This window comes from Ranitomeya imitator, chromosome 1 (genome assembly GCF_032444005.1).
Source record: "Ranitomeya imitator isolate aRanImi1 chromosome 1, aRanImi1.pri, whole genome shotgun sequence".
Classification (NCBI taxonomy): domain Eukaryota; kingdom Metazoa; phylum Chordata; class Amphibia; order Anura; family Dendrobatidae; genus Ranitomeya; species Ranitomeya imitator.
Genome location: NC_091282.1, coordinates 184,792,943 through 184,820,822, shown reverse-complemented (window position 1 = coordinate 184,820,822; position 27,880 = coordinate 184,792,943). Strand labels below are relative to the sequence as shown.

Sequence of the window (27,880 nt, the reverse complement as noted above, 5' to 3'; positions counted from 1 at the left end):
AGGGGAAAATGAGAGGTGTAAGGGAGAAAATGAGAGGTGTAAGGGAGAAAATGAGAGGCATGATGGGAAAATAAGAGAAGTGAGGTGCTATAACTAACCACAGATATTTACTATGCCCAGGCAACGCCAGGCTCTTCAGCTAGTATATATATATATATATATATATATATATATGTATTTATTTTGCACAGAAAGATAGAAGTATAGCTGGTAATTCATTTGTCGGCTTCTGTAAAATCACTGCAGGAACCGACAGGTTTACGTACAGTAAATAGATGCAGAATAGGTAGATATATAGATGTTAACGACCATCCCAATTAGTAGTGTGTGTGTGTGTGTGTGTGTGCAAATTAATGGACATGTATGTAATTAATAAAAGATTTATTGTGGGGAAAAAAATGGCATGGGCTCCTGCCCAATTTTCGGAACCAGCAGAGGGAAAGCCAGCACCTGGAGGCTGATATTAATATTGTATTGTAAGGTGACATCAAGCCCATGGCTTAGTAGTGGAGATCCATTACTAATCCTATAGTTGTTACTTGTTAAATGCACAGTCAGAATAAAGTATTTTAATGAAATAAAATACAACACAGTTTTCCCATTTTATTGTTAATCCATGCGACGCCCTCGATCTCCTGTAATAAAAATAAAATAATAAACCAACAATCTACCCATACCTGTCCGTCGCTGTGTCCCATGCAGTAATCCATATCTGGGGAATATACAGTTTTCAACCAGGATGGTGCCAAGATGCAACCGTCCTGGCTGAAAACTACTGGTGAATAAGGAGATGCTAGAAGCGGAGCTTCAGTGACTAGTGGTGACAATACTGATGCTGCGTTACCTCACAGCCTGACCTGCGCTGAACTCTGGAGCATGGTAAAATGCCAGTTCATTCGACAATTTCACCTAGATGCGTGTCCTCGGACGCACAGGTAAAAAGTATGGCAGCACCAATACCCGCCGGATTCCTGTGCTGCAATTCATGCTGCTTTCTAATCAGAAGCCAACAACAGACAGTTGACATGCTGCGCATGGAAGTGACATCATGTACTGCACGTACCAGCACACCGAAGTCAGCAGGTGGTTCATGCGCCAGCTACAGAAGAGGACGACGCGCAGCGTGGGAATGGGGAAAGGTGAGAAGAATAATTTGGGGTTTTTCTAAATGTGCTGGAGAAGAATGGAAAGGGCCCAGCATGAGGGACATTATAGCAGAATTGGGGATATTATGCCAGGGTGGAGGACATTATACCAGAATTGGGGATATTATACCAGGTTGGAGGACATTTTACCAGCATGTTGAACATTATAAAAGCATGAGTGCATTATACCAGAGTGAGGGATATTATACCAGAATGAAGACATTAATCCAGAATGGTGACATTATATCAGGATGGGGGACTTTATACAAAGATGGGGACATTATACCATTATTGGTGACATTATACCAGAATGGGGAACATTATACCAGATTTGGGGGTATGATACCAGGATGGGGGACATTATACCAGGAAAGGGAAAATTATACCAGCATGGGTATATTATACCAGAATGAGAGACATTACACCATAATGGTGACATTATACTAGATTTGGGGAGCATGATAGCAGGATCTGGGACATAACAGGATGGGAACATTATACCAGGATGGGTGACGATATACGAGAATGGGGAACATTATACCAAATTTGGGGATATTATAACGGCATGGCTACATAATACCAAAATGAGTGACATTATGCCAGAATGGAGACATTATTGCAGAATGGGGACATTATACCAGGATGGAGAACATTATACCAGAATGGAACATTATGCCAGAATGGGGACATTATACCAGGATGGGTGACATTATACCAGAATGGGAAACATTATACCAGATTTGGGGGTATTATACCAGGATGGGGATATTATACCAGGATGGAGAACATTATACCAGCATGGGTACATTATACCAGAATGAGGGACATTATACCAGAATGGAGACATTATTCCATAATGGGGACATTTTACCAGGATGGTGGACATTATACCAGAATAGACCATTATGCCAGGATATGGACATTTTACCAGGATGGGTGAAATTATACCAGAATGGGGACATTATACCAGGATGGGGCCCAGGATGAGGGAGATCATTACAAGAATGAGCCAGATTGGGGACATTATTACATATGGAAAAAACATGTACGGTATGTCTTTATAGGATAAAGAATGCTGCAAGGACCAATACATCTGACCAACATGCAGGTGGGGGCCCAGGCCCAAATTTTGCACAGATTATGACACTTCCCCTTGGTAAAGACCATAAAAATTAACTCTGAATAAAAAGACTCTATTGATCTGTATTGCATTTTTTTAAAAGCGGAGGAAATAATACGGTGGTAAAAACTGGCCAGTGTTGTACTTTTAATATTATTATTTATTATATACAGTGCCTACAAGTAGTATTCAACCCCCTGCAGATTTAGCAGGTTTACACATTTGGAATTAACTTGGCATTGTGACATTTGGACTGTAGATCAGCCTGGAAGAGTGAAATGCACTGCAGCAAAAAAGAATGTTATTTCTTTGTTTATTTTTTTAAAAAATTGTGAAAAGTCTTTTCAGAGGGTCATTTATTATTCAACCCCTCAACCCACCAGAATTCTGTTTGGTTCCCCTAAAGTATTAAGAAGTAGTTCAGGCACAAAGAACAATGAGCTTCACATGTTTGGATTAATTATCTCTTTTTCCAGCCTTTTCTGACTATTTAAGACCCTCCCCAAACTTGTGAACAGCACTCATACATGGTCAACATGGGAAAGACAAAGGAGCATTCCAAGGCCATCAGAGACAAGATCGTGGAGGGTCACAAGGCTGGCAAGGGGTACAAAACCCTTTCCAAGGAGTTGGGCCTACCTGTCTCCACTGTTGGGAGCATCATCCGGAAGTGGAAGGCTTATGGAACTACTGTTAGCCTTCCACGGCCTGGACAGCCTTTGAAAGTTTCCTCCCGTGCCGAGGCCAGGCTTGTCCGAAGAGTCAAGGCTAACCCAAGGACAACAAGGAAGGAGCTCCGGGAAGATCTCATGGCAGTGGGGACATTGGTTTCAGTCAATACCATAAGTAACGTACTCCACCGCAATGGTCTCCGTTCCAGACGAGCCCGTAAGGTACCTTTACTTTCAAAGCGTCATGTCAAGGCTCGTCTACAGTTTGCTCATGATCACTTGGAGGACTCTGAGACTGACTGGTTCAAGGTTCTCTGGTCTGATGAGACCAAGATCAAGATCTTTGGTGCCAACCACACACGTGACGTTTGGAGACTGGATGGCACTGCATACGACCCCAAGAATACCATCCCTACAGTCAAGCATGGTGGTGGCAGCATCATGCTGTGGGGCTGTTTCTCAGCCAAGGGGCCTGGCCATCTGGTCCGCATCCATGGGAAGATGGATAGCACGGCCTACCTGGAGATTTTGGCCAAGAACCTCCGCTCCTCCATCAAGGATCTTAAGATGCGTCGTCATTTCATCTTCCAACAAGACAACGACCCAAAGCACACAGCCAAGAAAACCAAGGCTTGGTTCAAGAGGCAAAAAATCAAGGTGTTGCAGTGGCCTAGTCAGTCTCCTGACCTTAACCCAATTGAAAACTTGTGGAAGGAGCTCAAGATTAAAGTCCACATGAGACACCCAAAGAACGTATATAACTTGGAGAAGATCTGCATGGAGGAGTGGGCCAAGATAACTCCAGAGACCTGTGCCGGCCTGATCAGGTCTTATAAAAGACGATTATTAGCTGTAATTGCAAACAAAGGTTATTCCACAAAATATTAAACCTAGGGGTTGAATAATAATTGACCCACACTTTTATGTTTAAAATTTATAAAAATTTAACTGAGCAACAAAACTTTTTGGTTTGTAAGATTTATGCATCTGTTAATAAATCCTGCTCTTGTTTGAAGCTTGAAGGCTCTAACTTATTTGCATCTTATTAAACCTGCTAAATCTGCTGGGGGTTGAATACTACTTGTAGGCACTGTATATTGCAATACTGTGGTGCTGCAATACACAGTACAGCAATCCGACGATTGCAGGTTCAAGTTCGCTAAGGTAACAAATAAAAAAATGTTTTGTAAAAAATATAAAAATTTGAATTACCCTCCTTTTTCCCATAAAAAAGTAAACATGTGGTGTGGCTTCTTATCTATCTAAATATAAAATTACTTAAAGGGACACTGTCACCTGAATTTGGAGGGAACAATCTTCAATTCTCTGTCCTCCATAGGACACGCCTATGCAAGGCAAGATTGCAGACTGTGCAGGCATGTACTACGGAGGACAGAGAATGAACTTCAATCCAATATTGCAGCCAGCATGCAGCCAGCGGGTAAGGAAAGGGTGAATCAAACACCCAAAATCCCCGCCTCCATGGCTGAAGATTGTTCCCTCCAAATTCAGGTGACAGTGTCCCTTTAACAAGATCTGTAAATGCCAAAAAGAAAATACAAATTCGAAACTTGCAGTTTTTCAGGTGCTGCAACAGCACCAAAAAAAATGCAATAAACCAATAAACAATCAAAATGCCTTAATTACCCAAATATGGTATCAATAAAAATGTCAACTCACCATGCAATAAAAAACCCTTACGCATCTTCATCAATGTAAAAATGAAAATATTACTAGTCTTGGAAAATGGTGACACAAGCAAAATGTTATAATTTTTTACATTTTTTAATGAAATTTCCTTTTTTTCTCCAATTAAATATAAAAAAAACTATACAACTATGGAATTTTCATAATGATACCGAACTGGAGAATAATGCACCCTGGTCATTTTTATGGCACAATGAACGGCGTATAAACAAAATACAAAGATCAACTGGGGAATTGGAATTTCACTACACTTGGATTTTTTTTTCTATTTTCCAGTACATTGAATGGTAAAAAGAAAAGGATAAACTAAGGCTCAAAAACAGATTACCACCCTGGCAAGAAGGAGTTAAGATGCTGTTAAATACCCTGAGGCATGCTTACACCTAACTCAGAATCTTTGATTTATGTATCAAACAATTTCCAATGAGATTCCAATGACATATTGTTTTATTAGGTTTTTATTACAAACTTCTTTTTAATTGTTGTAATTTATGCAATTTTTCACATAAAAAAAACCTTAAAATATTTCAGTATTACATCGGCAATCAGATCAATAACAATAGTCTGTCATATCTTCTCCAGCCTCCATGCTTTACTGTATAGATTGAACAGATGAGCAGAGCCATAATTTCTTCATGTTTTTTCTGAAAGCTGAGTAAATGAAAACTATTATTATTCTGACTTGCTGCATCTAATATTTACTATTATTATTTACTATTATTATTATTTATTTATATAGCACCATTAATTCCATGGCGCTGTACATGACAAAGGGGTTACACACTTATGTGCAGTCTCTGGTTTATCTTTGAGCATTAGTGAAAACATTTATGTATAATGTATATTGCCAGCTGTATTTTTCACAATTACTTTTTAAGTAGTAAAATAAAATGTTAAAACAGTTATCTACCGTAGTTTATCTGTAAAAGAGTACAAATAAAGACTTTATGTTGCAACATATTGTTACCATCTGTGTACTATTAGATATAATCATTTATTGCTAGTTTTACTTCCTTTGTGCCAAGGAAATGTGGAAGTTTTGTTTTTTCCTGCTACATTGTTGTTACTAAGGGTACCGTCACACTATAACATTTCGATCGCTACGACGGTACGATTCGTGACGTTCCAGCGATATCGTTACGATATCGCTGTGTCTGACACGCAGCAGCGATCAGGGATCCTGCTGAGAATCGTACGTCGTAGCAGATCGTTTAGAACTTTCTTTCATCGCTGGATCTCCCGCTGTCATCGCTAGATCGGTGTGTGTGACACCGATCTAGGGATCTAGCGATGCGATCCAGCGATGCGTTCGCTTGTAACCAGGGTAAACATCGGGTAACTAAGCGCAGGACCGCGCTTAGTTACCCGATGTTTACCCTGGTTACAAGTGTTAAACTAAAAAAAAACAAACAGCACATACTTACATTCTGGTGTCCGTCAGGTCCCTTGCCGTCTGCTTCCCGCACTGTGACTGCCGGCCGTAAAGTGAAAGCAGAGCACAGCGGCTGTGCTTTCACTTTCACTTTACGGCCGGCAGTCACTGAGTGCGGGAAGCAGACGGCAAGGGACCTGACGGACACCAGAATGTAAGTATGTGCTGTTTGTTTTTTTTTTAGTTTAACGCTTGTAACCAGGGTAAACATCGGGTAACTAAGCGCGGTCCTGCGCTTAGTTACCCGATGTTTACCCTGGTTACCCAGGGACCTCGGCATCGTTGGTCGCTGGAGAGCTGTCTGTGTGACAGCTCCCCAGCGACCACACTACGATTTACCTACGATCACGGCCAGGTCATATCGCTGGTCGTGATCGTAGGTAAATCGTATAGTGTGACGGTACCCTTAGTGTAACAACTGATTAGCATATCACACCATTATTATCCATGCACTTTTTTTCTTACAAAATTCATAATATCCTTATAATTAGGAAACTCCAAAATCCGAAAATATTGGATATTTTTATGTATTGCAGAGATTTACTTAACTAAGAAATAAACAGTAACTTATTGGAAGATAAACCGCTTACGTGTTTTGTTAGTCTGACGGGTTTTCTGCATGGTCCTGAAACAGTAGACAGTAAGTAGAAACTGTACAAATCTTGCAGAAAAAAAAAACAGATCTAAATTTTGTCCTTCCATCTTCTTCCATCTCGACTGTTAATGGCTCCTACTCACCTGCGAGAAACTCGGATGAGTCTCGCATGTTAATACCTGCTGCCGGCACTCAGATCGGAGCGTGCGGCCGCATAGGAATACATGCAGTCGCACGCTCCGCTCCTCTGTGCCGGGTGCAGTGCCAGGTATTGACGTGCGAGACTCATCCGAGTTTCTCGCAGGTGAGTATGAGCCCTAAAGGGCTGATACTGAGTGGCACTATCGCTATATGGAGCAGGCTCAGAAGCTGAGCATGCTTCATGAAAAACAATTACCAGTTCTGTTACATAGCTGGCACCCGACAATAACTAAAAAGCTAAAATTAGATTAAATCAGTTTATCCTCTCAAATGCTGCTGTTACAGCAGTATATAAAAGTCTTCAACAAAGATGCTGCCATTTCTGATGGGCGTCAGTACCTCATGCACCACGATCACGGAGTGCCAATCATGGCAGCTGGGGGCCTACTGAAGTCTCCCGTGTCTGCCATGTTAGCACTCCTTTGTTGCAAGGTATCATAAGAAATTATCAATTAAAAAAAATGCATTGCAATACTTTGGCATTACAATGAATTGAATAGGCAATCAAGAAATTAGTTTCAAGTCAGTTAACAGGACTAATTACAAACAAAAAAACTATTAAAACATATTTTTTAAATATAAAAAGTGGAACACAGTCCCTTTTTCCTCAAATTAAATTTGTAAAAAGTGAAAAGTAAATTAACATATTTAGTATTGCCATCTGCATAATTGCCAAAACGAATAAAATATCAAAATATTTATCCCATAATGTGAGAAAAAAATGAAAAAAATAGCTGGTTTTTAATCGCTGTAATTCTCCAAAATAATGCAATAAAAAGAGATTGACACATAAGACTAAAATGGTATGAATAAAAAAGTAAAGTTCGACAAGTAAAAAATAAGCCCTCACCCAGCTTCATTGATGGAAGAATAAGAAAGTTACGGATTCTAAAATAATGGCAACACAAACCAAGGTTTTTTTTTGCAAAGCTCTCATTTATTTTTTAAACTAAAATATAAAAGTAGTATATAAGTGCTGTCACTGTGATCATACTGACATGAAGAATCATATTGATTGGTCTTTTTTACCTCACAATGAATGCGGTAAAGACCAAACAAAAACGCAATATTGGAATTCATGTTTTCTTTTGACCACAATTCTTTTTAATTTCATTTTTTGTACCATTTTACATTGTAAAATAATTGGTGTTATTCAAAACTACAACTCGTGCAAAAAACAAGTTCTCATACTATGGCTGTGTTAATGGAAAAATAAAACGTTATGGCTCTTGGAAGCAGGAGCGGAAAAAATGAAAGTACAAAAATGAAAATTGCTAAACCCTTAAAGGGGTTGTCTGGCTTTAGGGTACAAGTCTGCAGTCAATGTATAATTTTCTCCTTTAAACTTTGCTTTCGTCAAAGAATGCTCCCTTTGCAGCAATTACAGCATTGCAGACCTTTGGCATTCTAGCAGTTAATTTGCTGAGGTAATCTGGAGAAATTTCACCCCATGCTTCCAGGAGCCCCTCCCACGTGTTAGTTTGGCTTGATGGGCACTTTTTGCGTACCATACGGTCAAGCTGCTCCCACAACAGCTCAATGGGGTTGAGATCTGGTGACTGTGCTGGCCATGCCATTACAGATAGATACCAGCTGTCTGCTTCTTCCCTAAATAGTTCTTGCATAATTTGGAGGTGTGCTTCTGGGTCATTGTCCTGTTGAAGATGAAATTGGCTGTCCAAGCGCTGTCCACAGTCCATAAACACGTGCGGCTGGCACAAACAAGGCCGCAGCACCTTTGGAATTCGACGGAAACGGTTGCGGAACAAGTGGCAAGGGAGGACGCAGGAGTCCGTCTGGGACTAGGTTCTCCTGCCTTCTCACATGCGCGGTACTCACAGTCATTGAGCGCAATATGCTACTCTCTCCAGCTACTGCAGGACACATAGCAGCTCTCTTTGTGGTGGTTGCAGAGTGCACGGCACCTCTATCTCTGGCAGTCACTGAGCGCATTGCACCTCTCAGCAAAGCGGTCCCTCTGCAGACGGTGGGGCCCAACCCAGGCGGCCTGTCGTGGCACAGGTACGCGGGGGACAGAGCGTGCTGCCCACCTGACTACACGCTGCTGGAGCCAAACTTCCTGCTGCTGTGCGTGCTTTTCTTTTTAAGTAACCCCACCTCCCCGGGTCATCAGGTTGGTCAGGCTCCTCTTTTCTACACCTGAGTTCCAGGGGACGCAACCTTAACAGTTCCAGGCCCGGCAAGCAGGTATCCGCAGCCCGGTCTTCCTCCTCCCTAATGTAAAATATGTTTGTGCCCTTGTGGATTATGGCTGATCAAAGTGTACATCACATTTACAGGATGTACACTGCTGTAAGCTACACTTTGTCATCTTCCGGCAAAACCACACTGACATTATGTGGAATAGGAGATATCCCCTGGGAAAGTATAGATTTCTATTTAAAGGAGGCAGGTCCATATTTGTAATTAAAAAAAAAATCATTAATCTGAAAAAACAATCAAGGAAGTGCTGCACCCAATACATTCTTCTCTCTTCTCTAGATGAGGGTCACTGTAACAAATATGGCCCTGCCTAATAGGGAAAGATAGAGGGAAAAACATTTGTGTAATTTAAAGGTAACCTGTAATGTAAAATAATCCTATTAATCTGCAGATATGGGGTTATTCTGCAGCTTAATTGCATTCTAACACCATGCGGTGCCCGAATTGAGAGTACCACTGCCAGGAGGAATGGATTTTATTTCTCCTAGCAGGCTTGCTCGTTCAGTTATTGGAGTGGGCAGGCATGGTTTCAATCAGCGCTCAGTGAATAGAGAGCGGCGGCTGTAACCATGCCTCCGGCATTGACTGACAGCCGGCTCTTAGGGTTCACTCACATCTGTGTATAAAATCAGCAACTTTAATGTGAGAAAAAATTGCATTGCACTCACACAGATGTTGTTCAATGAGGCAGTGTTCATCTGAGAGTTTTTCCTCACCTTGAATTGGGATGATCAAATGCTTATGGCCATGTGAAACAGCCGAGACCCACCAATGCAAGTCAATGTGTTCTAGAAAAAAATCGCATGGCACACGGACCATGCACGTGCCTTCCGATATTTATGTACCCATCTCAAGGGAAACACAATATTTCATCAGTCGAGTACAGTAACTTCACATGCCGCACCATCAGAATAGATAGAATAGATATATAGATAGAATAGATAGAAATGTCAGTGAGCTATATAATTAGTACAGTGCGTGTATAGTTTACTGTACATGTATTTAGCTAGTAAATATAAAAATAAATAAAAAATATGGCGTCGGCTGCCCCCTATTTTTAATAAGCAACTGAGGGAAAGCAGACAGCTGTAAGCTGGTGTTATTATTCTGGGAAGAGAACAATATCCGTGGATAGTCGCAGCCTATTAATATCAGCTCACAGCTGTCCACGTAGCCTTTACTGGGTGTAAAAAAAGGGGACCCAGAAAAATGACGTGTTCCCCCCCAATTTTTAATAACCAGCTAAGCAGACAGCCCTATATTAATAAGGTGGAAAGGGGCCATAGATATTGGCCCCTTCCCATACTAATATCACCAGCCCTCTGCCGCCTTAGAAATGGCGCATCCATTTGATGCACCAGTTCTGGCACTTAGCCTTGGTTCTTTGCAATGCGTTGGCAATGAGGATAATGGTTTTGGGGTTGATATCAGCTGTGTAATGTCTGCTGACATCAAGTCTATGGGTTAGTAATGGAGAGGTGTCTATCAGACACTCCCATTACTAGCCCCATAGTCAAAAGAAAGAAACACAAACACAGAAAAGTCCTTTAATTGTAAAAAAAATCCCACTCCCCGATTATTACCCTCTTTTACCCATTTAATACCAAAAATAAAATAATCCAAAGGGGTTAGCCATAAATCCATAATATGGACGTCCCACAATGATCCCTGATTCTGCTACATCTGGAGACGGTGATGAGTGGTGACATCAGTATCTTGACCATTCATGGACACCAGAACACACTGAGAGTAGAGTGAGAATCCAGCCGCTGTGACAATCAGTGACGTCAGCAATTTTATGGCAGTTCACAGCCAATGAACTGCGGTAAACTTAATGACGTCAGCGCTCACGGTGTGTGAAATTACTGCTGGTTAACAGCTTTATTTTACACTAGCTGAAGAGCCCGGCGTTGCCTGGGCATAGTAAATATCTGTGGTTAGTTATAGCACCTCACTTCTCTTATTTTCTCATCACGCCTCTCATTTTCCCAATCACATCTTTCACTTTCCCCCTCACATCTCTCATTTTCTCCCTCACACCTCTCATTCCCCCCTAACACTTGTCATTTCGACCTCACATCTGTCATTTTCCGATCACTCCACTATTTTCCCTAACTCCTCTCATTTTGCACTCACACCTTTTCATTTTCACCTCACACCTCTCATTTTCACCTCAGTATATACATGTTTGTCATCTCCCTTATATAGTATACACCTGTATGTCATCTCCTGTATATAGTATATACCTGTATGTCATCTCCCCTGTATATAGTATATACCTGCTGTGTGTCATCTCCCCTGTATATAGTATATACCTGTATGTCATCTCCTCCTATATATAGTATATACCAGTATGTCATCTCCTTCTATATATAGTATATACCTGTGTCATCTCCTCCTGTATATAGTATATACCTGTGTGTCATCTCCCCTGTATATAGTATATATCTGTGTGTCATCTCCTCCTGTATATAGTATATACCTGTATGTCATCTTCTATATATAGCATATACCTGTATGTCATCTCCTGTATATACTATATACCTGTAGGTCATCTGCTCCTGTATATAGTATATACCTGTGTGTCATCTCCTCCTGTATATAGTATATACATGTATGTCATCTCCTCCTGTATATGGTATGTACCTGTATGTCATCTCCTCCTCTATATAGTATATACCTGTGTGTCATCTCTCCTGTATATAGTATATATCTGTGTGTCATCTCCCCGTATATAGTATATACCTGTTTGTCATCTCCTCCTGTATTAGACCTTGTTCACACGTTATTTGCTCAGTATTTTTACCTCAGTATTTGTAAGCTAAATTGGCAGCCTGATAAATCCCCAGCCAACAGGAAGCCCTCCCCCTGGCAGTATATATTAGCTCACACATTCACATAATAGACAGGTCATGTGACTGACAGCTGCCGTATTTCCTATATGGTACATTTGTTGCTCTTGTAGTTTGCTTATTAATCAGATTTTTATTTTTGAAGGATAATACCAGACTCTTGTGTTTTAGGGCGAGTTTCGTTTGTCAAGTTGTGTGTGTTGAGTTGCGTGTGGCGACATGCATGTAGCGACTTTTGTGAGATGAGTTTTGTGTGGTGACATGCGTGTAGCAACTTTTTGTGTGTCGAGTTGCATGTGACAGGTTAGTGTAGCAAGTTGTGTGCAGCAAGTTTAGCGCATGGCGAGTGTTGCGCGTGGCGAGTTTTATGTGTGGTGCCTTTTGAGTATGTGCAAGTTTTGTGTGAGGCAACTTTTGCATGTGTTGCAACTTTTGTGCATGTGGCAATTTTTCCGCGTGTGCAAGTTTTGCGTGTGGCGAGTTTTCCATGAGGTGAGTTTTGCACTTGTGGCGAGTTTTGCGTGAGCCTAGTTTTTGCATGTGGCGAGTTTTGCGCGTGGCGAGTTTTGAGCAGCGACTTTTGTGTTTCGACTTTTATGTGGCGAGGTTGGTGTATGTGGTGAAACGTGTGCTGAAGGTGGTATATGCGTTCAAGCATGTGGTAGTGTGTGGCGCATTTTGTGTGTGTGTTCATATCCTCGTGTGTGGTGAGTATCCCATATCGGGGCCCCACCTTAGCAACTGTACGGTATATACTCTTTGGCGCCATCGCTCTCACTCTTTAAGTCCCCTTGTTCACATCTGGCAGCTGTCAATTTGCCTCCAACACTTTTCCTTTCACTTTTCTCCATTATGTAGATAGGGGCAAAATTGTTTGGTGAATTGGAAAGCGCGGGGTTAAAATTTCACCTCACAACATAGCCTATGATGCTCTCGGGGTCCAGACGTGTGACTGTGCAAAATTTTGTGGCTGTAGCTGTGACGCCTCCAACACTTTTCCTTTCACTTTTTTCCCCATTATGTAGATAGGGGCAAAATTGTTTGGTGAATTGGAACGCGTGGGGTTAAAATTTCGCCTCACAACATAGCCTATGACGCTCTCGGGGTCCAGACGTGTGACTGTGCAAAATTTTGTGGCTGTAGCTGCGACGGTGCAGATGCCAATCCCGGACATACATACACACACACACACACACACACACACACATTCAGCTTTATATATTAGATGACAGGTTCCATTTAATTGTAATTCCAAAATGCATACTAGATCTTTTGTCTAAATTAGTAGGCTACACTAAAGTGCTATTTTATAAAGACATACACTACTATAAGTGCACAGTTTAGGATTGGGACCGAGTGGGGTAAAATTGGATACTATGCAGTGTAAGATGAAAACAAGGGCAGTAACCAGAGTCCTAGGGATCCCAGATCAACTTTTGAGCCCCAGGGAGCAGTATAATGGGGAGTATGTGAGACTTTATCAAATCTCATCAACTCTGAAAAAAAAATCCTTGTGTATGGTAAATCGACATGAGCTGTGAATTTTAAATCTACAGCATGTCAATTTTATATGTGAATTTTCACTGTGTATTTCACCTTTTGTAATGCATAGGGGTGACATTCATGGTAAAAAGGCCATAAAGTCTGCAATAAAACCCATGTAATATTTGCGGATTTTTCAGTGAATCCTCCATAAAATTTGGGACAGTATCTGGAACAGATTTCTTTCTGTCATATGTGGGTGTACCGTGAGGATGTGGGGGAAGCAGCAGGCTGTTAGGATGCCAGCAGGATGATGACCTAGAACTTTTTTATCTTTATGATTGCTGTCAATGACACTATATTTACTAGGACCTGCACAGCCCTACATTCTTTGAGTCTGTAGCCGCCATAAAACGAGCTTAGATCATACCTTTAAGCTTTGGTATGGCTGCCATCTGTTATGCCGATTTTAATGTTAACAAATAAGTAACACAAGGTAAATATAGAGAGGATATTGATGCCAGGTACGTGTTTATCAAAACTACTATGTGCTGATAACGGGAAATGATTTTGTAATGCTGCTTTCGAATATCAGCAAATAGTAGCTGCCTATCTACAAATCTCTCCTGTAAAACATCATACTCATCAGTAGCAGGTAACGAGATAAATTATTGATCTTGGGATTTATTTTGATTGTATATACAAAGGATTTTTTACTGTATTATGAATATGTTTTTTTCTTTTTGGCACCAGCTGTGTATGGTAGGTGGAATTTGATGAAACAGATCAATAAACAATATTTCAGTAAATGTAATAATGGTATAACTAGCATACTGCCCTAAATGTCGGTCTACTTGTCTCTTCCTACCTATGTATATCTTTGCTGTACTGTACACCAAGGATCAGCAACCTGTGATATGCAAGCTGTTGTTAAACTACAACTCCCAGCAAATTGGGAGTTAAACAATTCTTTTTCCAGCATGGAACACCATGTCACAAGGCAAAAGTGCTAACTAAGGGTACGTTCACACTAGCGTTGCGCCGCCCTGCGTCGGCGACGCAACGCGCGACGCATCGAAAAACGCGCGCAAACGCGCGCAAACACGCGCGCGTTTTGCGACGCGTGCGTCGTTTTTGACCAAAATCGGACGCACAGAAAATGCAACTTGTAGCGTTTTCGTGCGTCCGACGCCAGCGTCGGAAACGACGCACGTGGCGAAAAACGCAACCAAAAAGACGCACGCGTCCCCTATGTTAAACATAGGGGCGCGTCGCCGCTGCGTCGCCGACGCAACAGCGGCGCAACGCTAATGTGAACTTAGACTTAGTGGTTCGGTGAACAAAACAATGACATTTTGGGTCCTTGGCAAAGAAACTCCTTAGATCTTAATGTCATTGAGAACCTGTGGTCAATCCTCAAAAGCGGATCAACAAACAAAAAAAACAGAAATGATGATAAACTCCAAGCACTGATTAAACAAGAATGGGTTGTCGTCATCAGTCAGGATTTGGCCCAGACACTGATACTGACCATCTTTACATAAACTTAATGTATTTTGGCAATAAAAGTGTCAAACTTATTAAATACTTAAAATTGTACTCCAGTAACCATAAAACAATCTGACTAACAGATTTAAAAATATTGAAGCAGCAAACTTTGTGAAAACTAAAATTTGTGTCAATATCAAAACTTTTGGATATGACTTTAAACAGTTGAATCTAATAATGATGCGGACATAAGTGATGAAGTTACATGCAATTATTCTATTAAATTTGTTGTGTTCAGCTTTGTGAACTGCTTACTGGCCTCCTCTCCCCCTCCCCCACTGTCTCTAGAATGATCATGTTTATCATGCTGGGCAGCTGATTGTGATGTGTCTAGTGATAAGTTAAACAGGTACTCAATAACATATAAGGTATAGATGAGCCGCTCAGAGATGGAGATCTTGTGTCTTATTTAAAATTTTATCAGGTTTTCCAGAAATATATGAAAAGAAGAAAGAGGGAGGTAATCACTGTAGTAAATTAAAACTGTCATCCACTTGTTACAGTAATAGAAATCTGCCATAGAATGTTAATGAGACTGGTGCTTGTGAGCATGTGTAGATGCAAGCTGCACTGTTGTGACCTGGAGATAGCTTGATAGTTCAAGGTATAGGTTATCCCTAGGTCACAGCACCTGCTCATCATTCACAAAGAGAGAGAGGATCGCTTTATAACTGGCTTCATCTTGCCTCAGCCCCCCTGTTATCTCCAGTATTAGATCCGAAAGACAGGGTGGACAGCAGTGTGAGCAGCCTCTTTTTACATCAGCATTTTTGGTATCTGCAATATTAGATGAGAAAGACATGGTAAATATCCCATTCCATTGAAGCCCTGGTTTCTTGTAAAAAACAAAACAAAATAAAAAACAACCATATCCCTCACCGGTCCAATATTCTGTCCCATGCCGCAATTCATGGCTGCGATAACTGGTTTTCAACCTGGACGGTGCCAAGATGTGACCATCCAGGCTGAAGACCACTGGAGAGTGAGCTGCTGCGAGCAACAGTGGTGACATTATTGAGGTTATCGCAGGTCACTGAGGCTCTGTCCCAAGCTCTCTTCAGTGTGAGCCTGGCTGATGAACTGCTGTGACCACAGTGAGAAAGGGAAAATAAATCCTGCAACATCATCAAATACTGCTATATACGTTACTGTGCAGTCAAATGGGTCCGCACATGTACGTACAAGGGACGGGGTGCTCACCGAGAAAAACACATGATAATGGTTCATGAAAAAGAAGGTGGTACTCACCGTTTCTGTTAAAAGACTTTTATTTCATCAGTTAGAAAACATGAAGGTGGGGAGAAGTGTGCAAAGCAGGATGAACGGACAATGGCTGTTTCGCACTGCTTTCGCTTCAGAACTCATGACTCGTTTAAGCGCAATCCTGCTCTCCACACTTCTCCCCAGCTCCATGTTTTTTAACATGAACAGGGCATTTAAGTGGTTAACAGCAGCAGTCAGCAACTATGATTGTTGCTGTTAGAGGCAGATGCCAGCTATTATAATTCATAGCATCTCCGTAGTATACAGTGTTTTGTAATTGCTTCATAATTAAAAGTGTTGTCCACTACTAGGACAACCCTTTCTTTAATGTTTGGCCCTGATAAAATAAAAAAACCTTATACGCACCTCCCGTGCTAGCGCCGTTCCCGCTGTGTAGGCTCTCGCTCTCATTAAGGTTCCTGTGCTGTTGTTCTGACACGTGAGTCCGGCGCCAAAGAGCCCAGTGAAGAGGAAGTCTGAGCTGCAGCTGATCTCTGACTTCCTGTTCATGTTCAATTCATCAGAAGGTGGAGACAGTGACGCCTGCACCGATTGGGCCCTGGGGTCACGTGTTACAACAACAGCACAATAGCAACGGGGAGAGCGAGTGCCAACATGGCTGGAACAACGTCGGCATGGAAGATGAGCATAGGCTTTTTTTTTTTTAGCAGAGTTAAGCATAGGGTATGATAGAAAAATATTTCGAATTGAGAGTCCTCAGTGGTTGATACCTTTTAATGGCTAACTGAAAAGATGGTAACAAATTGCAAGCTTTCAAGACTACATACTTCTCTTCATCAGGCAAAGACTAAAGGGTACTTTAGGGTACGATAAGGAGTTTTCCAAGTAGTGGATAACTTCTTTAAACTAAGCAAAATCAAAAAAATGCCCAAATTATTTTCTTTGTTATAAAAACGAATTTCTTAAAAAATAGTACGCCACTAATCAAGCATCAAATAATATCAGTACAATAAGACCAAATGATACTACCACATAAGTCTGAATAACACCACTTGTGGAGACACTGGTGGTCAGTGGGTGCTCTCGTCTGCTGTCCTGAGACCTTATGGACTAGGGCTTATCTCACTAAATGCCCGCTCTCTTTTCCCGTGATCATAATACTACTCAGACATTACAGTGTGAGAGTTAAGCAGCGTAACAATGCTTTATTGAACCACTAAACATATGGAACAGTCGGAGCAAAATACCCAAGATGGTGCAAAATTACAGAGTCTCACCCTTCCGCTGACTCACCAGGATTAGTCGTTAAAGGGCTGACTACCCCCACCTGTGGCATGCACCGAGAGGAGGCAACGACAAGCTTAGGAAGATGACAGACCATTGAGGCAGAAAATGCAATAGCAATAGCCGACAGCACTTCAGATAACAGAATGCACGTTCAGAATTCATAGGACCCAATAGGAAAAATGTATGCCAGAAAATCAAGAAGAACAGCATCCAATATGGTTGAAAGAACAAAAATGACTCTTTATTTTGCCATAATGCGACGTTTCGACCAATTATAGTTCTCTGCTTGGAAACCTGATTTTTATTATGGGCAATCAAGAATAATAAAAAAAATAATCGAAACTCCATTTAAAGTATGCTTAGTTTGCAAGAACAAACAAGTTTACACTGTAAAGAAGCAGCAAACGAAATACAGAAGAATTACAGCATATGCAGTAGACTGAACATTGATCCCACTCTTCACATATATAGATTTATTGCTGTAGTTAAGAGTTACTGCCGCATGTGTAACTATAACAGTGTTAACTTTTGTTTGCGTTTAGATGGGTGTTCTTGTATGAGAAAGGCTACCAAAATGTGGATGACATCATCAGTTCTGTCTCTGTAAAAATGAAAGGCATTGCAATTACAAATATGTCTAACATGGGCACAGAAATTTGGGATGTTGCTGACTATGTTTTCCCTCCGCAGGTAAGATATGATTTGGTTTTTTTTTATTCATTCCATAGACTTCTGCATATTTTAAAGAATTTATCTTACCTTCTGCTAAAAGTCTGCTGCCACTAGATAACTACGGGCTTCTGAATCCTTACAGTACACGCACCGCCAAAAGTGGGCTGTCGTGTGACTGCGAGTATGCAATCTGCATACTTCCGGCCATCTTCCGACTAGACATGCTCAACTTTTCTCAATACAAATAAATTGAGCAAGGCTGAGCAAGTCTATTTGGCACATGACCACTTGTATGCAAATTGCAGCAACAGCAGGGAATCCTGATAGCCTGAAGTGTGCACACTGTAAGGATTCAAAGTCTACAGTCACATATAATGACTGCAGATTTTTAGCAGAAGATGGAACAACCCCTTTAAATATATACAGGGCTATACAAAATAATTGAAACATCCCATGCCAAATAGTGCAAAATTTCAGGTAACCAAACCATAATGAAAAACTGCTTTGTGGGTGAAACTTGCATTTTACTTGTGAGGTCTCCATAGTTTGTGCTGATAATAATGAACGCATATGCCTTTCAATGACCTCTAAGGTCTCAATTCATCAAAATGTTTACCCCAGAGAAAACACTTAACAGTCACAAAATTTTAGTGCAAAAATTTAGAGTCTTATGGTGTTTTCAGTTTTATCCAGCTTTGTTGAAATGGGCAGAGCTGTAGTGGGATGGGGTGAGGTGATGATGCCTCGCTCTTCTAATTCATGAAGAGTTGTGGCTTTCCATATGTCACAAATTTTGCTCCAGTCTCTGACTGGCACTTTTAGAAATCTCATTCATGTTTCTGCTATAGTAAGATTCAACATTTATTCTGCCTTAAAAAACAGACTGAAAAAAAAGCAGCAAACTTGGTGTGATGAATGTTATAGATTAGGAGGCAGACACCACTTTTAAGATATGCATGATTCATAAAGAGGTGTGCGCCTCTTGATGAATCAGGCACCTCTGACTTCATCATGCCCCTCATCAAGATTGGCTTGAACAAAGCTGGTCTTGATGAGTCAGGGACTGAATATTTTTGACTAGATTCATTAAGACTGACATTGTTCACACCAGTCTTGATGAAGAGGCATGGTGCAGTCAGAGGTGTCTAATTTGTGCGCCTTTTAATGAATCAGGCACAACTTAAAAGCTAAATGTGCCTGCGAGAGACTGGAGTAAAATTTGTGGCATAAGGTTCGCCGCAGCTTGTCATTAATTAGACGAACTGTAGTGTCTGACCCAATCCTGCCCCAGCTACACCCATTGTGGGGGACCTGGACAAAACTGATAAAAGATGGCAAAAGACTCAAAATTCCTGTGCAAATTCGCATTGTACAAATATTTTGCAACTTTTCAAACTGTTTTACAACAGATACAGTATCTGTCGTAAACACCTTCATGAATCAAGGCCTTTGTGTTGCAGTACAGAATGGAAAAAATGTAAGTTGTTTTGAAAAACTGTAATTTAAGTATAGCCAATAGCTCAATGAGTTAAACACAAATCTCAGGGCAAGGTATACATAAAGAATGAATCAATCCAAAAAGTATATCGCAAAATACCACAGTCATACCTACTATGTATACCAATATGGACAGAATAACGGACAACTCAGCAATTTACAAGCAAAAAAAAGAACAAAAAGAGACCGAACTCATGCCCAAATAGTCATATTAAATAATATTATTTATTAAGAATAAGATACACCATATGGTGGGGGGAGGAAAACAAAAAAAAAGGGGCTATACACCAGGAGACCGAGACGTATTCTTTACAAAATATTGAGGTGACTACATGATAATGAATAGATCCCAGATGTAAATAAATAAATAAATAGATAAGTACATACATGGCACCAAAGAAAAAATAAATAAAATGAATCATAATAAATATCCACAGGAAAAATGTAGGAAAGGTGTGTGCAAGGGTATACCTTAAAAATAAGGTGCAAGTGCAAAGACACTATAAGTTAGAAAGACGCAAGCTAGAAAATGCTCTGAGACTAAAGTGCATACAGTGATTGCTGTTAATGAGTCATACAGCAGGCATGTGTATAGAGGTATAACAAAATAATCAGTGTTATGGCTGGCAATCAGGCAACACAGCGTGCAGTAATCAGCGCACATACAGAGATCTGGCAATAACCAAAAACAATAGGACGAGCTCTGAGACGTGGAATCTCTGTAGACTGCAGTACCTGATCTATCCTCACACAACTATAAGCAGCAGTGGAATGCGCCTAACAACTACCTATGCAACTCGGCACTGCCTGAGGAGCTGACTAGCCTGAAGATAGAAATACAAGCTTGACTTACCTCAGAGAAATACCCCAAAGGAATAGGCAGCCCCCCACATATAATGACTGTTAGCAAGATGAAAAGACAAACGTAGGAATGAAATAGATTCAGCAAAGTGAGGCCCGATATTCTAGACAGAGCGAGGATAGCAAAGAGAACTATGCAGTCTACAAAAAACCCTAAAACGAAAACCACGCAAAGGGGCAAAAAGACCCACCGTGCCGAACTAACAGCACGGCGGAGCACCCCTTTGCTTCTCAGAGCTTCCAGCAAAAGATAATAGCAAGCTGGACAGAAAAAACAGAAAACAAACTAGAAGCACTTATCTAGCAGAGCAGCAGGCCCAAGGAAAGATGCAGTAGCTCAGATCCAACACTGGAACATTGACAAGGAGCAAGGAAGACAGACCCAGGTGGAGCTAAATAGCAAGGCAGCCAACGAGCTCACCAAAACACCTGAGGGAGGAAGCCCAGAGACTGCAATACCACTTGTGACCACAGAAGTGAACTCAGCCACAGAATTCACAACAGTACCCCCCCCTTGAGGAGGGGTCACCGAACCCTCACCAGAACCCCCAGGCCGACCAGGATGAGCCACATGAAAGGCACGAACAAGATCTGGGGCATGGACATCAGAGGCAAAAACCCAGGAATTATCTTCCTGAGCATAACCCTTCCATTTGACCAGATACTGGAGTTTCCGTCTAGAGACACGAGAATCCAAAATCTTCTCCACAATATACTCCAATTCCCCCTCCACCAAAACAGGGGCAGGAGGCTCCACAGATGGAACCATAGGTGCCACGTATCTCCTCAACAACGACCTATGGAATACATTATGTATGGAAAAGGAGTCTGGGAGGGTCAGACGAAAAGACACCGGATTGAGAATCTCAGAAATCCTATACGGACCAATAAAACGAGGTTTAAATTTAGGAGAGGAAACCTTCATAGGAATATGATGAGAAGATAACCAAACCAGATCCCCAACACGAAGTCGGGGTCCCACACGGCGTCTGCGATTAGCGAAAAGCTGAGCCTTCTCCTGGGACAAGGTCAAATTGTCCACTACCTGAGTCCAGATCTGCTGCAACCTGTCCACCACAGAATCCACACCAGGACAGTCCGAAGACTCAACCTGTCCTGAAGAGAAACGAGGATGGAACCCAGAATTGCAGAAAAATGGAGAGACCAAGGTAGCCGAGCTGGCCCGATTATTAAGGGCGAACTCAGCCAACGGCAAAAATGACACCCAATCATCCTGGTCAGCGGAAACAAAACATCTCAGATATGTTTCCAAGGTCTGATTGGTTCGTTCGGTCTGGCCATTAGTCTGAGGATGGAAGGCCGAGGAAAAAGATAGGTCAATGCCCATCCTACCACAAAAGGCTCGCCAGAACCTCGAGACAAACTGGGAACCTCTGTCAGAAACAATATTCTCAGGAATGCCATGTAAACGAACCACATGCTGGAAGAACAAAGGCACCAAATCAGAGGAGGAAGGCAATTTAACCAAGGGCACCAGATGGACCATTTTAGAAAAGCGATCACAGACCACCCAAATGACCGACATTTTTTGAGAAACGGGAAGGTCAGAAATGAAATCCATCGAAATATGTGTCCAAGGCCTCTTCGGGACCGGCAAGGGCAAAAGCAACCCACTGGCACGTGAACAGCAGGGCTTAGCCCTAGCACAAATTCCACAGGACTGCACAAAAGCACGCACATCCCGTGACAGAGATGGCCACCAGAAGGATCTAGCAACCAACTCCCTGGTACCAAAGATTCCTGGATGACCGGCCAGCACCGAACAATGAAGTTCAGAGATAACTTTACTAGTCCACCTATCAGGGACGAACAGTTTCTCGGCCGGACAACGATCAGGTTTATTAGCCTGAAATTTCTGCAACACTCTCCGCAAATCAGGGGAGATGGCAGACACAATGACTCCTTCCTTGAGGATACTCGCCGGCTCAGATAACCCCGGAGAGTCGGGCACAAAACTCCTAGACAGAGCATCCGCCTTCACATTTTTAGAGCCCGGAAGGTATGAAATCACAAAATCAAAACGAGCAAAAAATAACGACCAACGGGCCTGTCTAGGATTCAAGCGCTTGGCAGACTCAAGATAAGTAAGGTTCTTATGATCAGTCAAAACCACCACGCGATGCTTAGCACCCTCAAGCCAATGACGCCACTCCTCGAATGCCCACTTCATGGCCAGCAACTCTCGGTTGCCCACATCATAATTACGCTCAGCAGCAGAAAATTTCCTGGAAAAGAAAGCACATGGTTTGAACACTGAGCAACCAGAACCTCTCTGTGACAAAACCGCCCCTGCACCAATCTCAGAAGCATCAACCTCGACCTGGAACGGAAGAGAAACATCAGGTTGACACAACACAGGGGCACAGCAAAAACGACGCTTCAACTCCTGAAAAGCTTCCACGGCAGCAGAAGACCAATTAACCAAATCAGCACCCTTCTTGGTCAAATCGGTCAATGGTCTGGCAATGCTAGAAAAATTACAGATGAAGCGACGATAAAAATTAGCAAAGCCCAGGAATTTCTGCAGACTTTTTAGAGATGTCGGCTGAGTCCAATCCTGGATGGCCTGAACCTTAACCGGATCCATCTCGATAGTAGAAGGGGAAAAGATGAACCCCAAAAATGAAACTTTCTGCACACCGAAGAGACACTTTGATCCCTTCACGAACAAGGAATTAGCACGCAGTACCTGGAAAACCATTCTGACTTGCTTCACATGAGACTCCCAATCATCTGAGAAGATCAAAATGTCATCCAAGTAAACAATCAAGAATTTATCCAGATACTCACGGAAAATGTCATGCATAAAAGACTGAAAAACAGATGGAGCATTGGCAAGTCCGAACGGCATCACCAGATACTCAAAATGACCCTCGGGCGTATTAAATGCCGTTTTCCATTCATCTCCCTGCCTGATTCTCACCAGATTATACGCACCACGAAGATCAATCTTAGTAAACCAACTAGCCCCCTTAATCCGAGCAAACAAGTCAGATATCAATGGCAAGGGATACTGAAACTTAACAGTGATCTTATTAAGAAGGCGGTAATCAATACACGGTCTTAGCGAACCATCCTTCTTGGCTACAAAAAAGAACCCTGCTCCCAATGGTGACGACGATGGGCGAATATGTCCCTTCTCCAGGGACTCCTTCACATAACTGCGCATAGCGGTGTGTTCAGGTACGGACAAATTAAATAAACGACCCTTAGGGAATTTACTACCAGGAATCAAATTGATAGCACAATCACAATTCCTATGCGGAGGTAGGGCATCAGACTTGGACTCTTCAAATACATCCTGAAAGTCCGACAAGAACTCTGGGATGTCAGAAGGAATGGATGACGAAATAGACAAAAATGGAACATCACCATGTACTCCCTGACAACCCCAGCTGGTTACCGACATAGAGTTCCAATCCAATACTGGATTATGGGTTTGTAGCCATGGCAACCCCAACACGACCACATCATGCAAATTATGCAGTACCAGAAAGCGAATAACTTCCTGATGTGCAGGAGCCATGCACATGGTCAGCTGGGCCCAGTACTGAGGCTTATTCTTGGCCAAAGGTGTAGCATCAATTCCTCTCAACGGAATAGGACACCGCAAAGGCTCCAAGAAAAATCCACAACGTTTAGCATAATCCAAATCCATCAGATTCAGGGCAGCGCCTGAATCCACAAACGCCATGACAGAATATGATGACAAAGAGCATATTAAGGTAATGGACAAAAGGAATTTGGACTGTACAGTACCAATAACGGCAGAGCTATCGAACCGCCTAGTGCGTTTAGAACAATTAGAAATAGCATGAGTAGAATCACCACAATAGAAACACAGTCTGTTCAGACGTCTGTGTTCGTGCCGTTCTACTTTAGTCATAGTCCTGTCGCACTGCATAGGCTCAGGCTTACTCTCAGACAATACCGCCAGATGGTGCACAGATTTACGCTCGCGCAAGCGACGACCGATCTGAATGGCCAAGGACATAGACTCATTCAAACCAGCAGGCATAGGAAATCCCACCATTACATCCTTAAGAGCTTCAGAGAGACCCTTTCTGAACAAAGCCGCTAGTGCAGATTCATTCCACAGAGTGAGTACTGACCATTTCCTAAATTTCTGACAATATACTTCTACATCATCCTGACCCTGGCATAAAGCCAGCAGATTTTTCTCAGCTTGATCCACTGAATTAGGCTCATCGTAAAGCAATCCCAGCGCCTGGAAAAATGCATCAACATTACTCAATGCAGAATCTCCTGGTGCAAGAGAAAACGCCCAGTCCTGTGGGTCGCCGCGCAAAAAAGAAATAATAATCAAAACCTGTTGAATAGGATTACCAGAAGAATGAGGTTTCAAGGCCAAAAATAGCTTACAATTATTTCTGAAGCTCAGGAACTTAGTTCTGTCACCAAAAAACAAATCAGGAATCGGAATTCTTGGTTCTAGCATCGATTTCTGATCAATAGTATCTTGAATCTTTTGTATATTTACAACGAGATTATCCATTGAGGAGCACAGAGCCTGAATATCCATGTCCACAGCTGTGTCCTGAAGCACTCTAATGTCTAGGGGAAAAAAAAGACTGAAGACAGAGCTAAGAAAAAAAAATGATGTCAGGATTTCTTTTTTCCCTCTATTGGGAATCATTGGTCTGGCTCCTTGTACTGTTATGGCTGGCAATCAGGCAACACAGCGTGCAGTAATCAGCGCACATACAGAGATCTGGCAATAACCAAAAACAATAGGACGAGCTCTGAGACGTGGAATCTCTGTAGACTGCAGTACCTGATCTATCCTCACACAACTATAAGCAGCAGTGGAATGCGCCTAACAACTACCTATGCAACTCGGCACTGCCTGAGGAGCTGACTAGCCTGAAGATAGAAATACAAGCCTGACTTACCTCAGAGAAATACCCCAAAGGAATAGGCAACCCCCCACATATAATGACTGTTAGCAAGATGAAAAGACAAACGTAGGAATGAAATAGATTCAGCAAAGTGAGGCCCGATATTCTAGACAGAGCGAGGATAGCAAAGAGAACTATGCAGTCTACAAAAAACCCTAAAACGAAAACCACGCAAAGGGGCAAAAAGACCCACCGTGCCAAACTAACAGCACGGCGGAGCACCCCTTTGCTTCTCAGAGCTTCCAGCAAAAGATAATAGCAAGCTGGACAGAAAAAACAGAAAACAAACTAGAAGCACTTATCTAGCAGAGCAGCAGGCCCAAGGAAAGATGCAGTAGCTCAGATCCAACACTGGAACATTGACAAGGAGCAAGGAAGACAGACTCAGGTGGAGCTAAATAGCAAGGCAGCCAACGAGCTCACCAAAACACCTGAGGGAGGAAGCCCAGAGACTGCAATACCACTTGTGACCACAGAAGTGAACTCAGCCACAGAATTCACAACAAATAAGGTGCAAGTGCAGAGTCACTGTGGGCAAAAGAATGGCAAATACCAATAAATACTCAGAGAAACAAGTGCATACAATAATTGCTGCTAATGATAAATTATAAGATAATGATGGCCAAAAACATAATTACCTGTAGATAATGTAGAGACCGTCTCCTGGATGTACCCTACCCCGACGCGCGTTTTGACATCAGCCTTCGTCAGCTCAATGAGATAGAGTAGTTCAGAACCTAAGACAGACATGGGGTAAGTTCTCACGCATCCTTTTTGCTGTATTGTCTGCATAATTTTTGCTGCATTTTTTCCACAATAAAAACCACTGATAGTCACCAGAAAAAAACTGCAATTCTGTATGACATTCTCTATTTTTTTATGTTTTTTTTTTGGCTGCTCAGTCTCATTTATCTCAATGGGAAAAAAAACACAGTAAAAATACTGAAATAACTGACATGCTGCACTAAAAAATTTTGGAAATCTCAATTCATTTTTCTGTTGCCGTAAGATACAGCATTTTTTGCCCTAAAACAAAATTGAAAAAACGCTGCAGAAATAGTGCAAAAAAGGCAATATAATAGACAAATAATCATATTTTATGTTATAAAGCTATTTTTGAAGAACTTTCTTTTTCAGTCTAGATTTCCTAAGAAGATTTTCATTTCCAGTATAAATTATGCATCTTGGCCAGAGGTAGACACAAACAAACAAAAAAGCGCCATGTGCAAGAACACTATATGGGCCCCTCTTTATATCTGTAACAAAAGCAGATTGCTATTTTGGAGGTGGAAGTAGACCTCCTTCCCTCTTGGGCTCCAGATTGGCCGCACAGGTTGCACTAATGGTATGATGCAGCACCCCAGGTAACTGGTTGTTACAGTGATCTTGCCTTTCTTTCGGGGAGGGTGATGTCATGCTTGGAGGCAAGGGAGATTCTGTCTATCAGGTAAGGCACTCACATTCAACACATCTGAATCTAGTCCAGGAGGGGGAGCTTAGGACCCGGATTCAGGGGAGCTTCCTTAGACTTTATGTATCCTGGTCTGGGGGAGGAGTCAGCCAGTTGTAGAGGAGTGGGGGGGAGAAGGACATCTGGAGCAGACGTAGGAGCCAAACAGCCACATAGGAGCTGCGACCCCTGGAAAGAGAGATATCATGAGTTGAATTGTGGAGGAGCTTAGAGGGAAGAAGCACAGAGGAGGAAGAGGCTCAGCAGGGGAACAGCAGAAGGACACCCTAGGAGCCAGAACACAGAAACCGGGTACCAGGAGCCCGAGGTCGTGTTGTTCTCCAGGACGTGCAACAGAACCGGAGGGCATAGGACTGTATGTTAATTGCCCGCATCAAGTCTGAGGTGAAGCAGTAACCTGAGAGCCCGGGTCATGAAAGAGACCCTATAAACAGGCTCGCACTGCCTATTGTATAGACATCTGTCTTAGAACAGGAGGGGACTTTGCAACCAAGCTTTAAGCAGCAGGGACCTCGCCAACTAAAGTAGCGCAAGTAGGAAAGGCTTATGGACCTCACCTGGGAGACGGATCTCCTATTGCCTCCAAGCCAGCCGGACCACTGCTACCCTGCACTTGGTAGCCTGGACTGAGGACTACTATCATCAGTAAACCAGGTAAAGACTGCAAACTTGTGTCCTCGTTCTTTGCCACACCATCCACCACACCATCGGTGCCATGCACTTGGGAAGCCCTGGGGACCCCGCTTCCCCTCTGGGAAGTGTCACCATCTTGCTGCATAACATCACCCTAGAGGACCCCTTTAACCAGCGTCGGTCCCTACTGACCGAAAACCACAGGTGGCGTCACGAACATAGACATTACAAATCCCCTTAAAGACCTTCCCCTTTAATTGGGCACCCAGGGCCACTGGTACCGAATACCCCACGGTCCAGGCAGGTGACTCAATGACCA

General features: G+C 42.3%; 1 protein-coding gene across 2 annotated transcripts in view; it reads left to right on the top strand.

Annotated features, from left to right (window-relative positions):
- LOC138665341 (P2X purinoceptor 1-like) overlaps positions 1–27,880 on the top strand; it is a 178,377-nt gene that overhangs the window by 27,277 nt on the left and 123,220 nt on the right. For both annotated transcript variants that reach the window (XM_069752746.1, XM_069752737.1), the window contains exon 2: positions 18,030–18,177. In XM_069752746.1, coding sequence (XP_069608847.1) covers positions 18,030–18,177 — 148 coding nt within the window. The remainder of the gene's footprint in view (positions 1–18,029; positions 18,178–27,880) is intronic.